General features: G+C 39.8%; 1 protein-coding gene across 4 annotated transcripts in view; it reads left to right on the forward strand.

Moving 5' to 3' along the window:
• The window catches only part of LOC142152769 (rap guanine nucleotide exchange factor 6-like), a 536,756-nt gene that overhangs the window by 341,955 nt on the left and 174,343 nt on the right, over window positions 1–20,458 (forward strand). For all 4 annotated transcript variants that reach the window (XM_075209755.1, XM_075209754.1, XM_075209756.1 and 1 more), the window contains exon 14: window positions 9,867–10,107. In XM_075209755.1, coding sequence (XP_075065856.1) covers window positions 9,867–10,107 — 241 coding nt within the window. The remainder of the gene's footprint in view (window positions 1–9,866; window positions 10,108–20,458) is intronic.

Raw genomic sequence — 20,458 nt, forward strand, 5'->3', positions numbered from 1 at the left:
GATGCCAGTGAGTGACAAATCAAATTTGTATTAGTGGCTAAATGTAATTATACACAACATAAATCTTTAGTTCGTATATGCGGAGAGAAATTCCACAAGTATATTTTTAAATCTGGAGGGAGTTCTTGTAATGGCAGCTGCCAGATTACAAAGACGGTCCTTATTCTTAGGGGCTCACAGTTATGAGATTGAATTTAAAAGAACAAAACTTCAAGAACAAAACTTGATGTTTTGTCATGATACCCTCTACAACAAGTCTATTAGTCTATCCAAATAGACAAAAATATATGTATCACTCTATATTGGTGGAATAGCTTCAAATAACTAATGCTGTCATGAAACAAGAAATCAGAAATGATCCAGTATTATCTATAGTCTTTGATATTTGAGTTAAAGTTAGCCAAAACATGACAACTCATTGCATCCTGGATCGTCATAAAGAAGAATGTCTCTATGTCAAATAAGAATGTCTCTATGTCAAGTGATGTTAAAGTAGGGGTCCTGAGTAGTATTGACTACCAGGCTTCATACAAGAGTATTGGAAAAACTGCATGCTGTAACAGTAAAAATGAAGGCCTTAGCTAAATGTTATGTATGGTGGCCTGGAATCGCTGGCCAGATTGAAATTATAGCTGACTGGGAAGGATTTGAAAAATATTTAACATAAATTTCCATCAGCTCCATTACACCCTTGGAAATGGCGCTTCAAAGAGTTCCTATTGATTTTGCAGGTTTATTCATGGATCACATGTTTTATGATGATCAAAATCACAACCATGGCACAACATATAGACCCACTACCTGCAAAAGTGCTTCCGCACAGCACAGACCATTGGAGGAAATCTTGTTCCTTTCATCTTACAATGCTGTCCTTTCAATTGCCAAACAAACATTCTTCAAATCTCTAATATCCACCCAGCCCTCTAACACACATCGCCACTTTGCCACCTTCAACTCACTTCTCTGCCCACATGCACCCGCTCCCCCTTCCTCCCTCACAGCCCATGATTTTGCCACCTATTTCAAAGACAAAATCGACACCATTCAACTAGATATTTCCTGATGCCAAATTCCACTCACTCCACCAACTCGACCCACCTTTATCTACACTTCCCAATCCACCCTTAATTCATTCTCTCCAATGACTGAAGATGAAGTCTCTGCACTCCTCTCATCATGTCACCGTACAACCTGTCCCCTCAACCCTAATCCCTTCCAACTTCTCTGCTCCCTCTCCTCCACTGCATGCCCACCTCTATCTCACCTCTTCAACTTGTCTCTCTCCACTGGCACATTTACATCCTCCTTTAAACATGTGCTCATCTCACCAATTCTAAAGAAACCATCTCTCGATCCAGGCGCTTTCTCCAACTACTGCCCTATTTATCTCTTCCCCTTTGCATCCAAACTACTTGAGCGATTAGTGTACAAATGCCTGTCTCATTTTCTCTCCTCTCATTCTATTCTCGACTCTCTCCATTCCCGACTGTCAGCTCTCATAAAAGTGATCAATGATCTACTTGCTGCAAAGTCTAAGTGTCATTTTACCATACTTTTTCTCCTGGACCTCTCTGCTGCTTTTGACACTGTTGATCACCCTCGTCTCCTACACACCCTTCACTCAATTGGCCTTTGTGACACAGTTCTTTCCTGGTTCACTTCCTACAATTCGAACAGCTCCTTTAGTGTTTCTACTTCTGACACATCCTCCCCTCCACTCCCACTACACATAACACAATTTGTTGGGTTCCCACAAGGCTCTGTTCTTGGCCCTTTACTTTTTTTGATTATAAACAACTTCTCTTGGGGCACTAATTCGCTCATTCCGCCTCCAATACCACCACTCCACTGATGAAACCCTAATTTATATCTCTTTTCCTGACCTCTCTACTTCTATACTATCTTGTGTAACCAACTGTCTTTCTGCTATCTCCACATGGATGTCCCAATGCTACCTAAAGCTCAACAGTTTTTTTTTATCTTCCCTCCTGAGTCAACACCTGTCCTCAAATCTCCTTCACTGTCAATGACACCACAATTTCCTCAGTCTCCCAAGCCTGCTGCCTTAGTGTCACACTTGACTCCACCCTCTGCTTTATTCCTCACATGCAGACTCTCTCCCAGTCCTGTCGACTCTGCCTTAAAAACATTGCCAGAATACACCCTTTTCTTAGTCAACATGCTAGCAAAACTCCATTTTCTCATCATCTCCCGTCTTGACTATTGCATCCTCCTGTTATCTGGCATTCCTGACACCTATATAACCATACTTCAATCCACCATAAATGCTCCTGCAAGGCTGATCTTCCTCTCTCATGACTGCCCATCTGCTGCACCACTTTGCAAATCCCTACACTGGCTACCTCTGTCCTCCAGAATCAAATTCAAATTACTCACCTTTACCTTCAAAGCCCTCAACAACACTACCCCTGCATACATCTCAAATCTCATATCAAAATGTTATCCCACCTGCCCTTCTTAGATCTACCTCTGATCTTCGCCTTGTTTCATCTCTAGTAACCATCTCTCACTCCCGCCTACAAAACTTCTCCTGTGCTGCTCCCCACTTATGGAATTCCCTGCCATGCTCAATCAGACTTTCCCACAGCCTTCAAATCTTTAGACGATCTTTGAAAACCCATCTGTTTCTTATAGATTACCTTATCTTCATATCTTCGATAACACTATTCATACTAATGCACCCTCACAACTGTCCCAATCTCCACATAGATCCACATTTGCTCCTCTTGTTTCAGCTGTGCCCTCTTCCACTGTAAGCTCTCTAATGAGCAGGGTCTTTCATACTCTTTGTTTTCATGTCTACATTTATTTTGTCTACCTTGTATATCCTGTTTTATGTATGTACTGTTTTTCCTACTATACAGCGCTGTGGAGCATTGTGGTGCACTATGGTACAAATCTATGATAATAATAATAATAATTCTGATTGTGGTGGATGCATATTCTAAGTAGTCTGAAGTCCACATTTTCCCAGAAAACTATTGCTGTTTTCAGAAATATATTCTCTAGAAAAGAGTTACACAAACAAATCTGTAGAGATATTGGACATAAGTTTATTTCTGAAGAATTCCAGAGATTCCTAAAATGTACTGCCATAAAGCACTTCACTTTAGAACCATTTGGTAAAAATGGACAGTTTATTTTTTGTTTATCGAAATCCTGAATCTGCTACTCCAGCATTGAGATTCCTCAGCAGGAATCGGAGATCTTGTAAATAAATTCATAACAAGCAATAGAAAAATATGTATCAAAAACCGACTTGAAATTATAATATTGGTCAAGAAGTGTTAGCAGGAGATTACCGAGAGGAAAGATGGCAAAACATTTCAAGATCTAGTCCTTTAATGTATACTGTTAATGCTGAAGATTGCCATGTAGATCAAATCTTTAAAGCACAAGGGAGAGCACAAGCAAAAAATGTCAAAACAATTCAAAAGAGCCCATGAATGAATTTAAGAGCCAAATGTATTACTGAACAAGCTCACGTTGCTTACACAGAAATGTCTATTCAACAAGATGTAATTCCAGAGATTTTAGTAGCTACACCAGCTGCACAACAAGAATGTGAATCTTCATCTGAAAATGAGCAAGTCCCAGGGTCTACAAAGCACAATGCAACTTACATGTTCTCTTGGGTTTCCCAACGGTTATCCTAAAAATTTGATGGAGACCTCCTCAAATTCTCAATTTATAGTCTTAAAATATTCATATGGTGATTATACTTGTATCTCATTATTTCATTGTATGCTCATCAAATTGCATTTGTTGTCTAAAAAGAATATGTTTGTGTGTATGTATGTATGTATGTATGTATGTATGAATGTATGTATGTAGGTATGTGTGGGGAAAGGAGGTGACTGCAGACTATAAAACATATACTTTTTCTAGCCCTCTGGTTCCCCCATGTTTGTCAGTCATATTTAAGCTTGTGTATATTCTATCTTGAAAGTAGTTAAAAGCTTGCCAGCTTGTATCGTTAGCAATCAGACTAGTCCATTGTTTCAGTCTAGGCAAAAGGTTTATTGTCCACCAGTCCTGTATGAATGTACTTCACATCAGGGGTCTCCTGTCTTCCTTTAGCTTTGATCTGTGTGTGCTAGCATAGGAAAAGGGTCCACAGACAGAGCTCTATGTTTAATTACAGAGGATGGCATTGGGGATTCAAATGTAAGTGTGTCTGGAGTGTGGTCTTTCCTGTTTACACAAACTCTGCTGTCACATAACAATACCTCTTCCTAATTAAATCAGGAGTGACAACTCTGTTATCTCCTTGTCTGTATGTTTAAGGTAAAAAGGGAAAAAAGGAAAAGGTAAACACACAAAAAGGACCAATCAGGCTGGTTCTGGAATTGCTGATGATGTCATTTCTGAGCTTAAAAGACACCCAGAGAGGGCAGCAAATTAGCATTCACTACAAAGTGATAGCTAAGGTCAGGCTGACGTTGAGATATATTAATATCTGCCCCTTACAGGAAAGGGACAATCGGTTCCTGGAGTACTGCCGTTGCCCCGATCTACATCTCTAGGTCTGGAGAGCTGTGTGTCCGCCGAAAGCAGAGTGACAGTTACTTAGGGCCACTATGTTATCTGGTAGTCTTAAAGGAGAGAGGCAGCAGTCCTTGAAAGTAACAGGGATACTGGTGAGGGGGTTTTATTATACCCTGTATGTTGTCTGAGCCAGACTGTAGTGTTATGTGTTTCAAGTTATTATTTACATCTGTTTGTTGCTGTTTTGTGCTACCATTTTGTTAAATAAACTTATTTGTGTTATTTCGGATATTTGCCTGGGTGATGTTGAACCTTGGATAGGTACCGGGTAGGCCAGCTGTGCGATCCAGAAGGTTACGTTAAACCCGGTATCCTCACAGTATGTATGTTATATATAGTTCAGCGTAGATACTAGGAGTGTGCTCTATAAAAATTTTTATATCATGTGCCTGTCATCTTTTGTATTATACACATGACATTAAAAGTAAATGGTTCAGCGGTGGCTGTTTCTAACCTATCCAAGAGGTCAGCCTGTTTATTCAAAACTACATACCAGTGGTGCACGCAGGGGGGTTTCTGGGTCTCCAGAAACCCCCCCTCCTCCACTAAAAAGTGCCATACATGTCGGCACTGTAGTATACAGCAGCCGCGGCGCTGTCTAAGAAGCGTCCGCGGCAGTGCTGTATTGTATACAGCACTGCTGCGGACGCTTCTTTGACAGCGCCGCAGCTGCTGTATACTACAGTGCAGCCAAAACGGCGCTGCAGGTCTCTAGATTTTTTTTTTTCCGGGGGAGGAGGAAACCCCCCCTGACAAATCCTCTGTGCGCCCCTGCATAAGCTACGCTGCTTATTTGAAGCTGTTTTTCATTTGTGTTCTGGTTGTTGATAAGGAGAAATCAAACTAGTGTTTATTTGAACATGCCTTCAAACTCTTACAACCTTCCTTTTATAGTGGTCAAACAATCTGATCACTGTAAATTTAATATTTCAAAATGTGGTCAACCTGTGTAAAATTAGACGCTGGTCTGATCAATCATTGAAGTAATTGTTCAACTAAAAAGGACTATTTGCTTTTTGCTTTAGAGCATCTGTTTGTCCACCAAGCACATTTAAATATGCACACCTATTTCCTAGTCTTTAGAATCAATCTGCACCTACATATGAAGTTTTTCCCATGCTGCAGAAAATGTGCATAGTAACAAACATCACTTAGTAAAAACATCACTTCAATGTCCAACCTACTTCTTCAATAAGCCTTTTAATAATTTAGACTTTTTTGTGGGTTTTTTATGTCTTCATCATGAGACTGAGTGGACATTGGAACTGAGTTTATTAAAGGTGTTCTGTTTTTCTAATAGTGGTAGAACTGCACCAAGTGCAATTGAAAGTTCAAAATGCCTCCTGATGAAAGCATAGGGATAGCTTACTAGCTGGATAATTCAAATCTTTTTGTAAGCAGGAAAATGGTGTGTGCCTAAGTAATAAATGGGGAACACATCCCTAAATGTGCGTTATAGACCCTCACCATCACATTTACATAATCCCATGTCACATAACGAAATTTTATTTTCTACTTTAGTGCAAAACTAATAAACCCTTAACAAGGAACACTCTTCATCCACATAACTTGTTTCTTCAAACGGCACCCTAGCAGATGCCTCCATCTTGGTCCATATTTGCATGCAGTTACCTCTGAAAATAGCTGCATTTGCACAAAAATGACATCGCAAAGCTTTTGGCCTTTTATATGTTCATAAATAATCCTTCTTTTGTTCCCTTGAGAACTATCATCAAATCATTTATAATGTACGTTTTCACAAGCAAGGTCCTCTACGCCATGTCTCATGTCTGTAGTTTGTTTCTCATGTATGTGCTCTATGTCTGTCCATCCTCCATTAATTACAATTAGTCTTCCTATGATCCACTTATATATGTTGCATTTTAATGAATTATTGAACTGTTTTTCTTCTTAACAACAATGTCTATGTCAGGGATTCATAACCTTTGAGTCTCCACACCATTTATACCAACAAGAGGTTGTTTTTATTAATCAGGAGACATTTTTCAAAAGCAATGCCTTTTTGATTTCTGTAAATTATATTATTTCTACAATCCGTTCTTCTTTGTCGAAAGTGTATTTTTTTATTACTAACATTGATTTTTCTACGAGGCTGAAGTTAGCTTCTTATTCAGTCAGCTTATTTTTCACTTCTTATTTAACTTCCAGGGTATTAGTCAGAAAAAAATATTTTTAAAGGATTAAATCAAGTTGGATCACTTTAACATTTGATTAACAACAAAAGATGTCCCTTACACAAATTGTATTTAGCCTGGCCCAACATGGGTTAGAACAAGAAATCCGGTGGAAAATTGGGCACAGTCACCATACTTTATCATTTTTAATAAGTAGACACAATTTTGCAAGTGTTAAAGCCTGTTGGGCCACAAATTTGATAGTGGGAATCAACAGAGGGTGGTCAGTTACATACAATCCACTTGCATTTTGCCTGGCCCAACATGATTTTGGGCAAGAAATCAGATGGCAAAGTGGGAGCAGATCCCATTTTAATCATTTTGAATTAGTAACTGTAGTTTTTCAGAGGTTAATGTTTTTATTGAAAAATTCCAACAAAAATATACAATATCACAATTTCCAAAATAAAATAGACTATATACATCATCAAAGGATTTGGGTAAAAGGGACCAATAGGAATGAAAATTCATCTTATCATAGCAATTCTATTACAATCCATCCACAAAAAAATACTACATTATAGATAACTATATTCATCAAAGAAACAAGACATCCCCTAACACAATACTTTGTATTAAAACAACCCCACCACCAATCTATATTACCTCCCACAGACCCTTTAATGTCAGGAAATGAAAACAAACTTTAAATGTATGTAAACCTTATTAAAAAAGATGGATTCCACAAAATCTAATAGTGAAGCAACAGGATAGATAGCCAAGAAGTGAGAGACTGCCAGATCTTAGCTGCCGTCTTGGGAGGTCTCAAACCCTGCCAGTGTTTACCCCAGCTCAGAGTATCCATTCAGCCCCTCCCCGTTTCCCTTATTTTACAAACTTTGTGCAGAATGCTATCCTCCACCACGGTATAGGGAACCAACACTAAACACCATGCATTCCATGTGTAAAATCTAACAACTGTACTAACTAAAAATTGTGTGCTTAAATCAAAATCCCCACAACTTTTGAGTGCACCATACACCCACCCAGGTTAACTAAGCTCTGAAAGGCACGGAAGGCTTAAGACATGGGACACTCCCTTGTAAACCTCTATATTAAAAGGACACTAAAGCAAGAAGTGCTTCAGTTTCTCTTTAACGTAAAGTCTCCCATGAATTGCCAGCTAAGTGAGATCTCTAAACTTTGGAGGGATACTCTACAAATTCACCAAAGACAGATCATTCAAGCCCATATCACCTGAGCAATCCTTTAGTAACAGGGGCACATCAAAGTGAGTATGCAAAATCCTCCTCTCAAACACCCTCCTAGAGGAGTTTTTGCCTCACCCACCTCAATCTGCCATTTCTGAATTACATAAGCTAGGAGGTATCCATACTTAATTCAAAGACTTTTTACGGGATTACTATTCAACCAAGATGAAGCTTCAAGAAGGCAGTAGTAAAGAACAGCACTGGGTTTCCCATTCTCAGGCCATCATCATCCTTAGGTTTGTATGTCACACTCCTCTTCATGAAGTTCAACCTATTCCCCCCATAACAACTGAAAGAAAAAGGAACTGACTTGACCCTTAATGATTTTGGCAAAAGACATATGTAGCTGACGTATAACAAAACTGGGCTTAAATAAATCAGTTCTCTATAGGAGAGTTTCCACTTCTTCCATATCTCAACCTTAAAGGCAGCATCTGAAAGTTTCTATTCCAAATTTCGCTTGGTATAATCACCTGACCCAAATCAGGTCAGTCAAGAGGTTAAAATCTTAAGCATTCGAACGAGCAAATTCCGAAGGACAAACTGCTGGCCTTCCTCCCCTAACCACAGAATTTCACTCTTTCCTGATTCATCTCTGAGCCCAAAACCTCAGAATATTTACAGATCAGATTTTCAATGTCACGTGCCTCGGCCATGTATGACAAGACAATCATGACATCATCAACATAGACAATTATCTTCGAAGGAACATTCACAGAAAGCTGGACTCTTACATTGTTTGGGTGATTATTCCCCGCAAAATTAGGAATTGAAACTGGTAGATGCTTCCTCTAAGGTGGAGATATGGAAGAAGTAGAAACTGTCCTATAGAGAATGGATTCATTTGACTTAATTGAACCCAGTTTCTTTCATACGTCAATTACATATGTCTGTTGCCAGACATATGTAACTGACATATGGCCTATTTGTCCTTTTTCCCTAAATCCTTTGGTGTATAGAATATATTTTATTTTGGACAATATGATATGGTATTTTTTGTTGCAATTTTTTAATGAAACTATTAACCTTTGTAATACTACAGCTACTAATTCAAAATGATAAAATATGGTGACTATGTCCAATTTTCTGCTTGATTTCATGGCAAAGTGTTATTGGGCCAGGCAAAATACAAATGGATTTCATGCCTTAACCAATTTTGGGCCAGGCTAAATTCAATTGTAATTGTGCAAGGAACACCATTTATTGTTAAACTAATGTTAAATCAGTTGTCCAACTTGATTTAATCCTTTAAAAGCAAAGTTTTCTGAGTAAGAATCTGGAACACATAAGTAGTGAATAAGAAGCTAACTTCAGCCTCATTTATTTTCTTCCTTGTCAAGCATAGAATAAGAGCCATATTTTGTTGTTGCTCAAAGTTTATGCAACATAGAAAAATAAATTGTTGTGTAGAAGCTGTTCAGTAATGAACATGCTATAAGACTACTGGTTTAATAGAGGTATACCAAATTCAAGTAAGAAAACACTACATTATTATTTGGATTGTGCACTTATGTTTCCACTCAAATTAAAATCTGTTATTTATTTTGCTATTTTACATAGATAAGAGCAAACTTTTACTTTATCTTTTTGGACAGTCAAAGGAATTATATATGGAAAAAAAAAATACATTATTGCAAGAATATGGTACAGTTGAAATATGTTCCCATACTTACCGATATTTTACATTTTTCCTCGGGTAGATCCTGTAGTGGTGGTGCAATGCAGGTGAGGAGGGGGGCAGGGCATATCCCCCTTCAGCAAAATGACACAATTTCTGCAATTTGCATCATTTATGCCCCCCTTCTGCAGGATTCATGTATGTGTGTGCATCTATTTATAGATTAGGTTGCAAGTCAGGATTTTCTAATACTTATTTGTTTGTATTCTCCAGATATTCCTGATCAAGTTATACGAGTCTTTAAAGAAGACCAGCAAAGTTGCTACATCATAATCAGCAAAGACACTACTGCAAAAGAAGTGGTTTGCCACGCACTGCAAGAATTCAGCCTTAATGGTTCATCAGACACCTACTCTCTTTGTGAGGTTTCTGTCAGTCTAGAAGGAGTTATTAAACAGAGACGGCTTCCAGACCAGTTCTCAAAACTAGCTGACAGGATTCAGTTAAATGGAAGGTAATCTTATTATGAGAATGTCATAGGTAGTTTATTGCATTTGTACTTAAAACTATCATCAACTATAGTGACCAACCATTTTCCAAGAATACAGAATTCCACCGATTAATATATACAGTTGCAGTCCCAAAAAAAAATACTTTGCAGTTGCTAGAATGAGTTTCTGAACATTAATAAACAGTATCTCATCCATTCCTAAATATTTTTTGAGCACGTTCTGCATGTATAAATAGTCTGCTTTAAGTTATTATACATAGTCCCCTGTGCTGTGACTTTAAGAAAGAGTTATTGATGTATTATATGTGTTTTTTTATGAATTAAAAAATATGGAGCCAACTATTTTAGCAAATAATGGTTTCTGCTATTATTAATATATATATATATATATATATATATATATATATATATATATATATATATATATATTGTCGTGAACATAGATAACTTAGTTATTCATAAGGGATAAATCATAACTGCAGTGTAAATATGTTACATCAAATTAATCCATTGATAAGTTTAGCTAAAGTGTCAAATGTGAAGATAGAAAATCTGTTGTATGTGTATTTGATGGCTCTGCTCATCCCATTGAGAGAAGATAACCATGTCACCTGTAGAAGCTTCAAAGGGCTCTTGCTGTGAGATGTATCCTGACACAAGTTAGTTTTTGGACACCTGAATAGACTTTGTGGGGCCGGTCACAGCTGGACATCCTTGCAGCCCAAGGTAGCATTTTGAAGGCCTATATAGGTATATCGAAATATGAGCTCCAAAAAGAAAATGTCTTCATAGTTCATATTTTGGGAAATCCAGGTGCAACTCCATAGTGAGGAGCAGAAATCCCACCAGGGTTGTGAATGACAGGTACGGGTGGTATACGGGAACAGCTAAAATTACAGATTTTTGAAAAAGATATGTCACATAGTCAAAATTTCATTATGTTTGAGATCAAAAGATGGACAAAGTCATAAGGGATTTATTAATAATAAAATTGGGTCCACAGAAAAGTTAGGTCACATAGTAGAACTGAGTAGTAAATCATACAACATGCAAATGGTGATTGATAAAGTGTCACAGGTCACAACCCCCCGACCTTTTGGGAAATCAATTCACATTGATAAGCTGCCCATCTTCCAAGCCAATTTCCCTTGGCCAGAAAAGGCAATTCACATAAGTGCTACTCTGAATGCAACCCCTTTTATTTTAAACTACTTTGCTTGTTATGTCAATCTATTAATTGTTTATTCATTATTTTTTATATCTGTATGCCCTGTACTTTTGTATATTAAATCTATAATTTAATATGTTGCGTCCTTGATACTCTAATGAATCCATTAGCCTGTTAAGAAGAACATAGCTCGGCCATGTTAAGCCTTTGAAGAGCACTGTGTGATTTGTTGATACATTTGATTAACAAGCTGTGCGTGCTTGTATTTACATTTGTGTAACAGTCTGGAGGTGTGACGAGTTAATCCTTTGCTCGTTGGTGTTGGTCTTGCTAGTCTGTGAGCAGCTAGAAGCCTTGTGCGTCAGTGTGGGACAGTATATTGGGGTCCTATTGCCCGTATTCAATAGGTGGTGGCAAACCTGAAGTGTGTGAGGTGTGAGCGCTGTTTGGGTGCGATTCAGTAGGTCTATAACCTGTGTGACAGGTAAAGAGAGACTGCGGGCTGGAATTGTGTGACCTCATACAGCAAACACTCCTAAAGTCATGGCAGCTAGGAGCGTGTTTGTGATATATATATATATATATATATATATATATATATATATATATATATATATCAAAACAGACATAGAAGGACAGCGCCTTCAGGTGTATAGCTTAAATTCATAAATGACAATTATAAAAGCAATAATAAAAGCAATAAGCACAGAATAGTCCAGAGGGTATATAACTAGTCAGTAACTGTATAGGACTACTTACTGACTAGTTATATACCCTCTGGACTATCCTGTGCTTATTGCTTTTATTATTGCTTTTATAATTGTCATTTATAAATTTAAGTTATACACCTGAAAGCGCCGCCCTTCTATGTTTGTTTTGATATTTGTTTCGGACTAACCATCCGTTTTTGAAGACTTGGCTGCCACACACATATTTGTGGAGGTGTTTATTATTACAACTCTATTATACCATTGTTATAATATCCAAACATTGGGTTAAGCACCATCTAGATATCTTGTTCTATTATATCTATAATATAAAAGCCTAGCGGCGTGTGTTAGTCTGTGTGTGTAAAAAAAAAACAAGCTGCAGTGCCACCTGCTGGGCGGAGTTATACACTGACCTACTAAATTCTTAGCATTATCTAATATATAAAAGTAAAAGCCTAGTGGCGTGTGTTAGTGTGTGTGTGTGGAAAAAACTATTTTCTCAGAAAGGGCTCATCCAATTGACCTGAAATTTGGTATACTGACATTATTTGACAAAAAAATTAGAATAGTGAAGTCAGTTAACTTCCATCATCCCCCCTTCCCCCCGTGGGAGGGGTAGTAAAGGCTAAATTTACGAGTTGAGGGCTCAAACTCATTTTCGTGAGGTAATTTTACCTCATGAACACACATGTGTAGCGGCGTGTGTTAGTGTGTGTGTGTGTGTGGAAAAAACTATTTTCTCAGAAAGGGCTCATCCAATTGACCTGAAATTTGGTATACTGACATTATTTGACAAAAAAATTAGAATAGTGAAGTCAGTTAACTTCCATCACCCCCCTTCCCCCCGTGGAAGGGGTAGTAAAGGCTAAATTTACGAGATGAGGGGTCAAACTAATTTTCGTGAGGTTATTTTACCTTATGAACACACATTAAAAAGGGCGCTTGCGTCAGGAAGTAATGCTCTTCCCCTGAGGAGGCCCGGGCTAGGCCCAAATGCATGACAAGGACCTTTTTAAGATCTTAAGTAGCTTGATTTGACTAGAATGCATGAGTATCATGCACGGGTTAACCTGTGTGTGTGTGTGTGTGTGTGTGTGTATATATATATATATATATATTGTAGCAAGATCACCCTTCTTGTGACCCAGGCACCCTGCAGACACCAGTCACACGGACAACTTCTTGCTGAAAAAATTAAACTTTACCTTTAATGTTGTATCACGATAAACAGCAGACATCAGGTTGACCCCAGGCAGCCTATCACTTACTAGTCCCATTTTCCCTAACTGGTCACCAGCCACTATCTGGCATCGGTCGCAATGCAGAATTGCACAGTTCAGATTTTTATACACGTGACTCCTCCCATAGGCTTGATGGATAGGCGACACTCCCCCTTTGCCTTTAAAATGAGCTCACTGTAGATGTTCTGCAACATCTCTTGATTGCAGACACCTTATCAGACATCTGCTGTTGCTGTAGAAGGCAGGGCTGCCATCAGAAATCGTGGGACCCAGTACAAACGAAACGGGAAGGGACCACAACACCCTCCCCAACACCCCCCCTCCCAAAGCTGCCCCCCCCCCCCCCACAATAACCGACTGCACCCCCACAACCATTGTTCCCAGCTTATGTATTTGGAGGCAGATGTAAATGTGGTCGAACAACGCTGAACTGCATTATCATCAATTATTGATACAAATCTACATTAATTACTAAGAGCGGCATATTTGAACTTTGTGTGCTCTGAATTGCTATTGGAAGTGGGATATATTTTGGACTGTGGGACTGAATCACAGATATAAACCTATTGTTATATTGGATTTGCCATATAGCTGTGAAATTGAATCACTTGAACTATATCTCAATTATTGATTTGTGATTGTGCATTAAGTAGTGTGGAGAGGAATATTATTTAATCTAAAACTTAACATAGTTTTAGGCTGCCGGATTTGTATTTATATCCACCAACATAATTTCCTTGCTGTCTTTATTGCTCTATTATGCACCTTTTCCCTTAAAGTACAATTTTTGAATTTTGTTTATCAATATTGTATTTATTAAAAACTATACCTCCATCTCAAATGATATCAACCCTTCAAGACATCCTAAGAATTAGCCCTAGGTTATTGCTAAATCCTAATAAGTGGGAAAAGCAGAGTGAGCGTTGTTAGCAGGTATAGATCACACAAAATATATATATATATATATCTCGCTCCTATTAGTGATAATGGGTTTATATGGATTTAAAATGTAGTGGAATATAAAATGCAAAGGGGTTTATTTTGCTTGGATTATGGGTATAAGTTTGGATATCAGGAGTGGTCACACCCCCTGGCCCGATTGACAAAAAGAGGTAGGGTTGGGGGGTATGGTTAATTTGTGTGTATATATACATACGTCCCCCCACACCCCCTGTAAATAGGAGCAAACTACCACAGCATGGTTGATAATAAGCAGAGGTGCAGTGGCTTGGGTAAAATAGCAGATAAATAGATGCAAACTTAGACAACAATGTAACACACACAGTTCAGTTGAAGATTGGAGTAGGAACATACAATGTAAATCACAGTAACAGGCATAATAATAACATAATAACTACTAAATTCAGATATTATCATACAGTTCCTAACTGGTATCGGCGGCTGATCACAGTAATGTACCTTACTCTAATTGTGTTAAATTCAGTATACAGTATGAATCACTTATAAACTACTCTCACACGACCCTCTGGAAAACTACACTTCTGACTAATAATGACACATGTATCAGGCAGTGGTGTGGATGATTTTTCGGTGGGGTACATTCAGGGACCCAGAAATAACCTCACTAACGGATGGAAGTGGTGTCTTAGTCTGTCCTGGGTTTGCATAGATGTTAAATGAACAATAAATCTCACTTTGTGTGCTAAGCCCTTAATGCAGTTCTCTCTCTGTGTAAATCCTAGCTGTCTTTATCCCTCTATTATGTGCCTTTTCCCTTAATGTACCTCTGTCAGAATCACTAGGTGGAATTGATGATACCTGCCAGCAGTTGGCGCTTACTGAGTACTGAGGCGCGGAGTCTAACACGCCCCTGGTTTTCACCAGGAACCCCCGCAAGGAGGTATGGACTTTGCTGCAAGGGACGCGCAGGTCGCGACCCTCGGTATCAGTCAGCCGGCGAAGTAACAATTGAGGCAGTGGTGACAGATCACCAGGATGCAGGATGGAAGAGTAGTCAACAAGCCGGTTCAAAACCAGAGGAACGGATATAGCCAAATCAGAAGCAGGAGAATGGTCAGGAAGCCGGGTCAATACCAAATATCACTCTAAGCCAGAATCAGGAACCAAAGGAGAAGTCAGGAACAAGCCGGGGTCAGAATCCAAATAACAGGAACACAGGAACAAACGCTGGAGCTAGGCTGAAGACCAAATACTCTGGCAAGCAAATAGCCCAAGTGAGTTCCTTAAATAGAGGGGAGAGAGGTCGACGGAACGTGGAATCTTGCGCATGCGTACCGATGGCAAACGTTACAGCGTAATGTTGCTAAGTAACGGTTGCCAAGCTCAGCGTATGCATGCGAATAGAGCTGCAAGCATCTCTAGGCAGCGGGGCACCGATTCAGCAAGGAGACAGGCGTCCGTTTAGAAGCAGAAACAGGACGGCTCCTGACAACCTCCAACTCTTTTAAAATAAAACTACTTACCTAGATGTTGATTCCTGCAGGCTGCAGCCTCTCTGTTGCTTCTTCCTATAGCATCGGCAGGAACTTCAGTGTGATGTCAGGCCACAGAATCGGCTGACAGGGAGAGGGGGCGGATCACATTATCACAGGGGTGGAGTGATCATTCCCCTGCGATTGTGTTTGAAAGCTGCCTGGCTGTTACTGACAGCCAGGAACAACGCAGCAGTGGGGACGCCGGGATTAGAGGAGAACGGGCCCCCTGATAAGTCTGGGCCACGGGCCCCCTGGTGAGCCTGTGCCCCATACGCCGGTACCCCCTGTACTCCCCTGATGGCAGCCCTGGTAGAAGGCCACTCAAAGCATGAAAACATGTAAGTTAAAATACATTTATTACTTACACTTTGGCACACATATCTCAGACCTGTATGTAACTGAACTTAAGTGCAGTGCTACACCTGTATGTAACTTGGCCTGCAGCCTTTTACCAGTAGATTGCATATATGTAAATATATATATATATACATGTGTGTATATTTTTTACACATATATATATATATATATATATATATATATATATATATCTATGTACATATATATTTATGTGTGTGTATGTATATGTATATGTGTATATATATGTATGTATATATATATATATATATATATATATATATATATATATACACACACACACACAACTTCTGGCATCCCATGTGCATCAGTTACAAGTATCTTATTGCGTGAAATCAAAGGTGCCTTATTGTTCATATTAGTCATTTTATCGCTTACCAATTAAGAAATCCGCTGCAATTTGTGTGGTTCCAACGCACAAGGAGATTTAATAGCAAGAGGCAACAAATAACAATTCAATAAATAAAGTACAGCCGATACATACGCAAGCGCTCTGGATGAAGCATACAGTCATTCAATGCCAGGTTTATATACAGCTTGTGGTACATAAAAACAGTGGTGTTGTTATGGCATGTTTCCATTGGTTCAGGATTCAGGACAGTCCAGTGTAATGCAGGTCATAGGTCAGTTCAAACAATAGCCTCAACGGTGGGGGTCAACTCTCCAACAGCTTCATATGTGTCTTCCCTCTGAAAAGCTGGTTTCAACTGTCTTTTTGCATTACACACACACAATTTCATTTTGGCCATTATTTCCTCTATCATCCATAACTTCCATATGCAAGAAGCGATCGTTTAGCCGATAGTAGCAGATATCTGATGGTGAAAACTGGATTAGAATGACACTAAACATGATATGTTTCCTATATCCTGAACCTTAGATATCAACAAAGTGGGTTTTACATTATTATATTAAACTATTAAATCTATTACATTCGATTATAAAAGACTGTGTGTTGGAACATTATTAAGGTAAACTATTTACAAATGAATATGTGAGTGTTGTTAGGAACCCCTCCAGTCGGCACAACACAACCCGGAATCTACTCTGCCAGTCAGGTGTTCACTGGAGCCCCTGATGGTGGGGACAAACTGGGCTGCAGACTGACAGAGGGTCGTGAAGTGTGTACCGGCTGTGGAGAACCCAGGCAAGCGGAGTAAGGTCCACGCAGAAGTCAAGGGCCGGCAGAAGACAGCGGTATCAGTAAACAAGCTGAGGTCAGGGGTCACAGGTGAATAGCAGAAACGATAAACAGGCCAGGGATCAGGGTCACAGGATACACAAGCGAAGTCAGTTCAAAGCCAAAAGGTCATACACGGTAAATCAGACGTGGTCTCAGAAGACTAGAGCAGGAACAAGCAGGTCAGCAGACTGGAACACAGAAGCTATAACCGGCAATGAGGCAGCAGACCTCATTGCCTTAAATACACAGATGGGCCAATCAGAGCTTGCCTGCACCCCTGAGGACTAATCAGCAATCTGGCTCCAGACCAATCAGGGCTAGATACAGAGGTGGAAGCTGCTCAAATCAATTTATAGGCCATAACAGGTGCTTGAAAGGGTGGGGTTATCCTGCAAGGAACATACACACAACATTTTTTCCCCCAGCACACTGCTATAGCCAGCAACAGATCTGCCATTTCTACTGTAGATAAAAATGCAAAAGTCTTTGTTGCACACATTTGCAAATGTATGTTTAAGCCATCCGCCACGCCAAGGCGCTTTTGCTAATAGGATGGTCCTACTCTAAATAATGAGAGTCCCATATATTTGGGCCATACATATGTGTTTTTAAATTGAGAGCCAACTTACCAAACAGGTACCCCAGAAGCCTCCAAACAGCAATTCAGTGCCAGTACCCCCTCTAAGCTACTGACACCAACATGCCTCTCAGACAAATACAGAAGTGGAAGCTGCTCAAATCAATTTATAGGCCATAACAGGTGCTTGAAAGGGTGGGGTTATCCTGCAAGGAACATACACACAACATTTTTTCCCCCAGCACACTGCTATAGCCAGCAACAGATCTGCCATTTCTACTGTAGATAAAAATGACCTTGGGACCTTAGACCTGGGATGGAAACCGAAGTTACAGTAGAATGGGGAAGTTTGAGTAGATGAGTGAGATGAGTTATTGTAGGCAAACTCTGCCCAGGGCAGCAAAGAGGACCAGTTGTCATGGAATTCTGAAGTATAACATCGGAGGAACTGTTCCAGTGACTGGTTAACCTTTTCAGTCTGCCCATTTGACTGAGGGTGGTATGCGGATGATAAACTGATCTTGATTCCAAGGAGAGTACAGAAGGATTTCCAGAATTGGGCTATGAACTGAGAATCCCGATCGGAGACGATGTCAGTAGGAAGTCCATGGAGCCGGAAAATATGTTGAATAAATAAGACGGCCAAATCCCGAGCAGTAGGCAGTTTGGTTAGTGAAATGAAATGTGACATTTTGCTGAACCGGTCTACCACGACCCAAATGGTAGTGTGTCCTGCAGAAGGTGGTAGATCAACTATAAAGTCCATGGACAAGTGCGTCCATGGTTTTGCAGGAATGGCCAAAGGAACTAACTGACCTACTGGACGGGTCCTGGGGAGTTTGTTCCTGGGGACTTTGTTTCTGGCACAAACCTCACATGACAGGACGTGACTCTTGACGTCAGCAGACAAAGATGGCCACCATACAGTACGGGAAAGGATTTCTAATGTCTTAAAGACTCCTGGATGTCCGGCAGTTTGACTATCGTGTGCTTCAGCAAGAACTGCCCTCCTCAGATGAACTGTGTTGAAGTCGTATAATTGGATGAACGAGAGTATATTGGTTTAATATTGTTGAGCCATGCAAATGCGATCCGTACGCCACGTGACACGTGGCGTGTTGCGTTCGCACGGTAAAATACACACGTACACACTCGCATTACAACATTTAGTTATTTATATAATTTCATATTAATTCCGTTACACTGTAATTCAGGAGCAGATAGTATTTGGTTTATTATTAGTCTATATATATATATATATATAGTATGCTTATATGTACATATAGTATGATTATATGTACATTTTAGTGTTATTAAAGGTTTAGGTTATAGGAAAGGTGTCATGCCTGATAACATATTGATCCCCTAATCATCAGCAGCTGTCCGGTGCAGTCGGCGAAGATATCGCACATTGCATACTTTAGTTATTGATATTAGGGAATAATCCTTTGTATGATGCTGGCTATGAAAGGAGCAGACCCCCTGGAGAGATGACCCCCACCTTTGGATTCCTTAGATTGAATCAACCTATGATCTGTTTACCCTGGACCCACCCAACGTCTGGACCTATAGAAACAATCTACGTCATCTCTATTGTTCAAGTGTAACACTGTACTGTATATAATCATAGCTGCACACACCCTGGCCCTCAGTCAACTCTGACACAGTATTCTAACAGATATACTGTCCACCGGGTCCCGTGGGTGCGCAGCGAGCGCATACGATAGCATTGGTATGTACTTATCTTTTGGTATTGGCTGTACTGTACTTTATCATAATATAATAATGTATTGAATTGTTGATTATTTACATCTACTATAATAAATAACAAAGTGCTTTGGAAACACATGCAATTGATTGGGCAATGCTTATTCTAAAACAATAGAATTACTTTAATAACTGGGACAAACAAACATCCTACTGGAGTATTATCAGGGGCTAATCTCTGAAACCTCTGTAAAGTACAGCTCAAGTCTTGGGTTAACCCAGCATGAATCATAGACAAGGGGATAATAGGTTCTGGATTAGTAACCGGAGCATGGTGTGCCAGAAAGCTTCTGGACAGGGCGTCTGCCCGGACATTCTTAGATCCTGGACGATATGTAATTACAAAGTTAAAACGAGTGAAGAACAGCGACCAACGAGCCTGCCGAGGGTTCAGTCATTTAGCCGACTGTATATACTGCAGATTTTTATGATCCGTTATAACGGAGATCTGGTGTGTAGCGCCTTCCAATCAATGTCGCCATTCCTCGAAGGCCCACATCATAGTTGGCCTCCGCTGAAGAGAACTGGCGAGAGAAATCGGCACATGGATGTAAGCGATGAGTCTGGGAATCTTTTTGAGACAAGATGGCACCCGCACCGACGTCAGAGGCATCAACCTCAAGGATAAACGGTAACTTAGGATCCGGGTGTCTGAGGACCTGAGCAGACACGAAGGCGTTCTTCAGGGTTTCAAACGCAGTTATTGCCTGAGATGTCAAGTTAGCTGGGTCGCTTCCCTTGCGAGTCAAGGTGACAATAGGAGCCACAATATCCGCAAAGCCGCTAATAAACCTCCTGTAATAATTGGCGAATCCCAGGAATCTCTGGACCGCTTTGAGGTTATTCGGTTGTACCCAGTCTAGGATTGCTTGGACCT

Source organism: Mixophyes fleayi, chromosome 4 (assembly GCF_038048845.1).
Source record: "Mixophyes fleayi isolate aMixFle1 chromosome 4, aMixFle1.hap1, whole genome shotgun sequence".
Lineage (NCBI taxonomy): Eukaryota > Metazoa > Chordata > Amphibia > Anura > Limnodynastidae > Mixophyes > Mixophyes fleayi.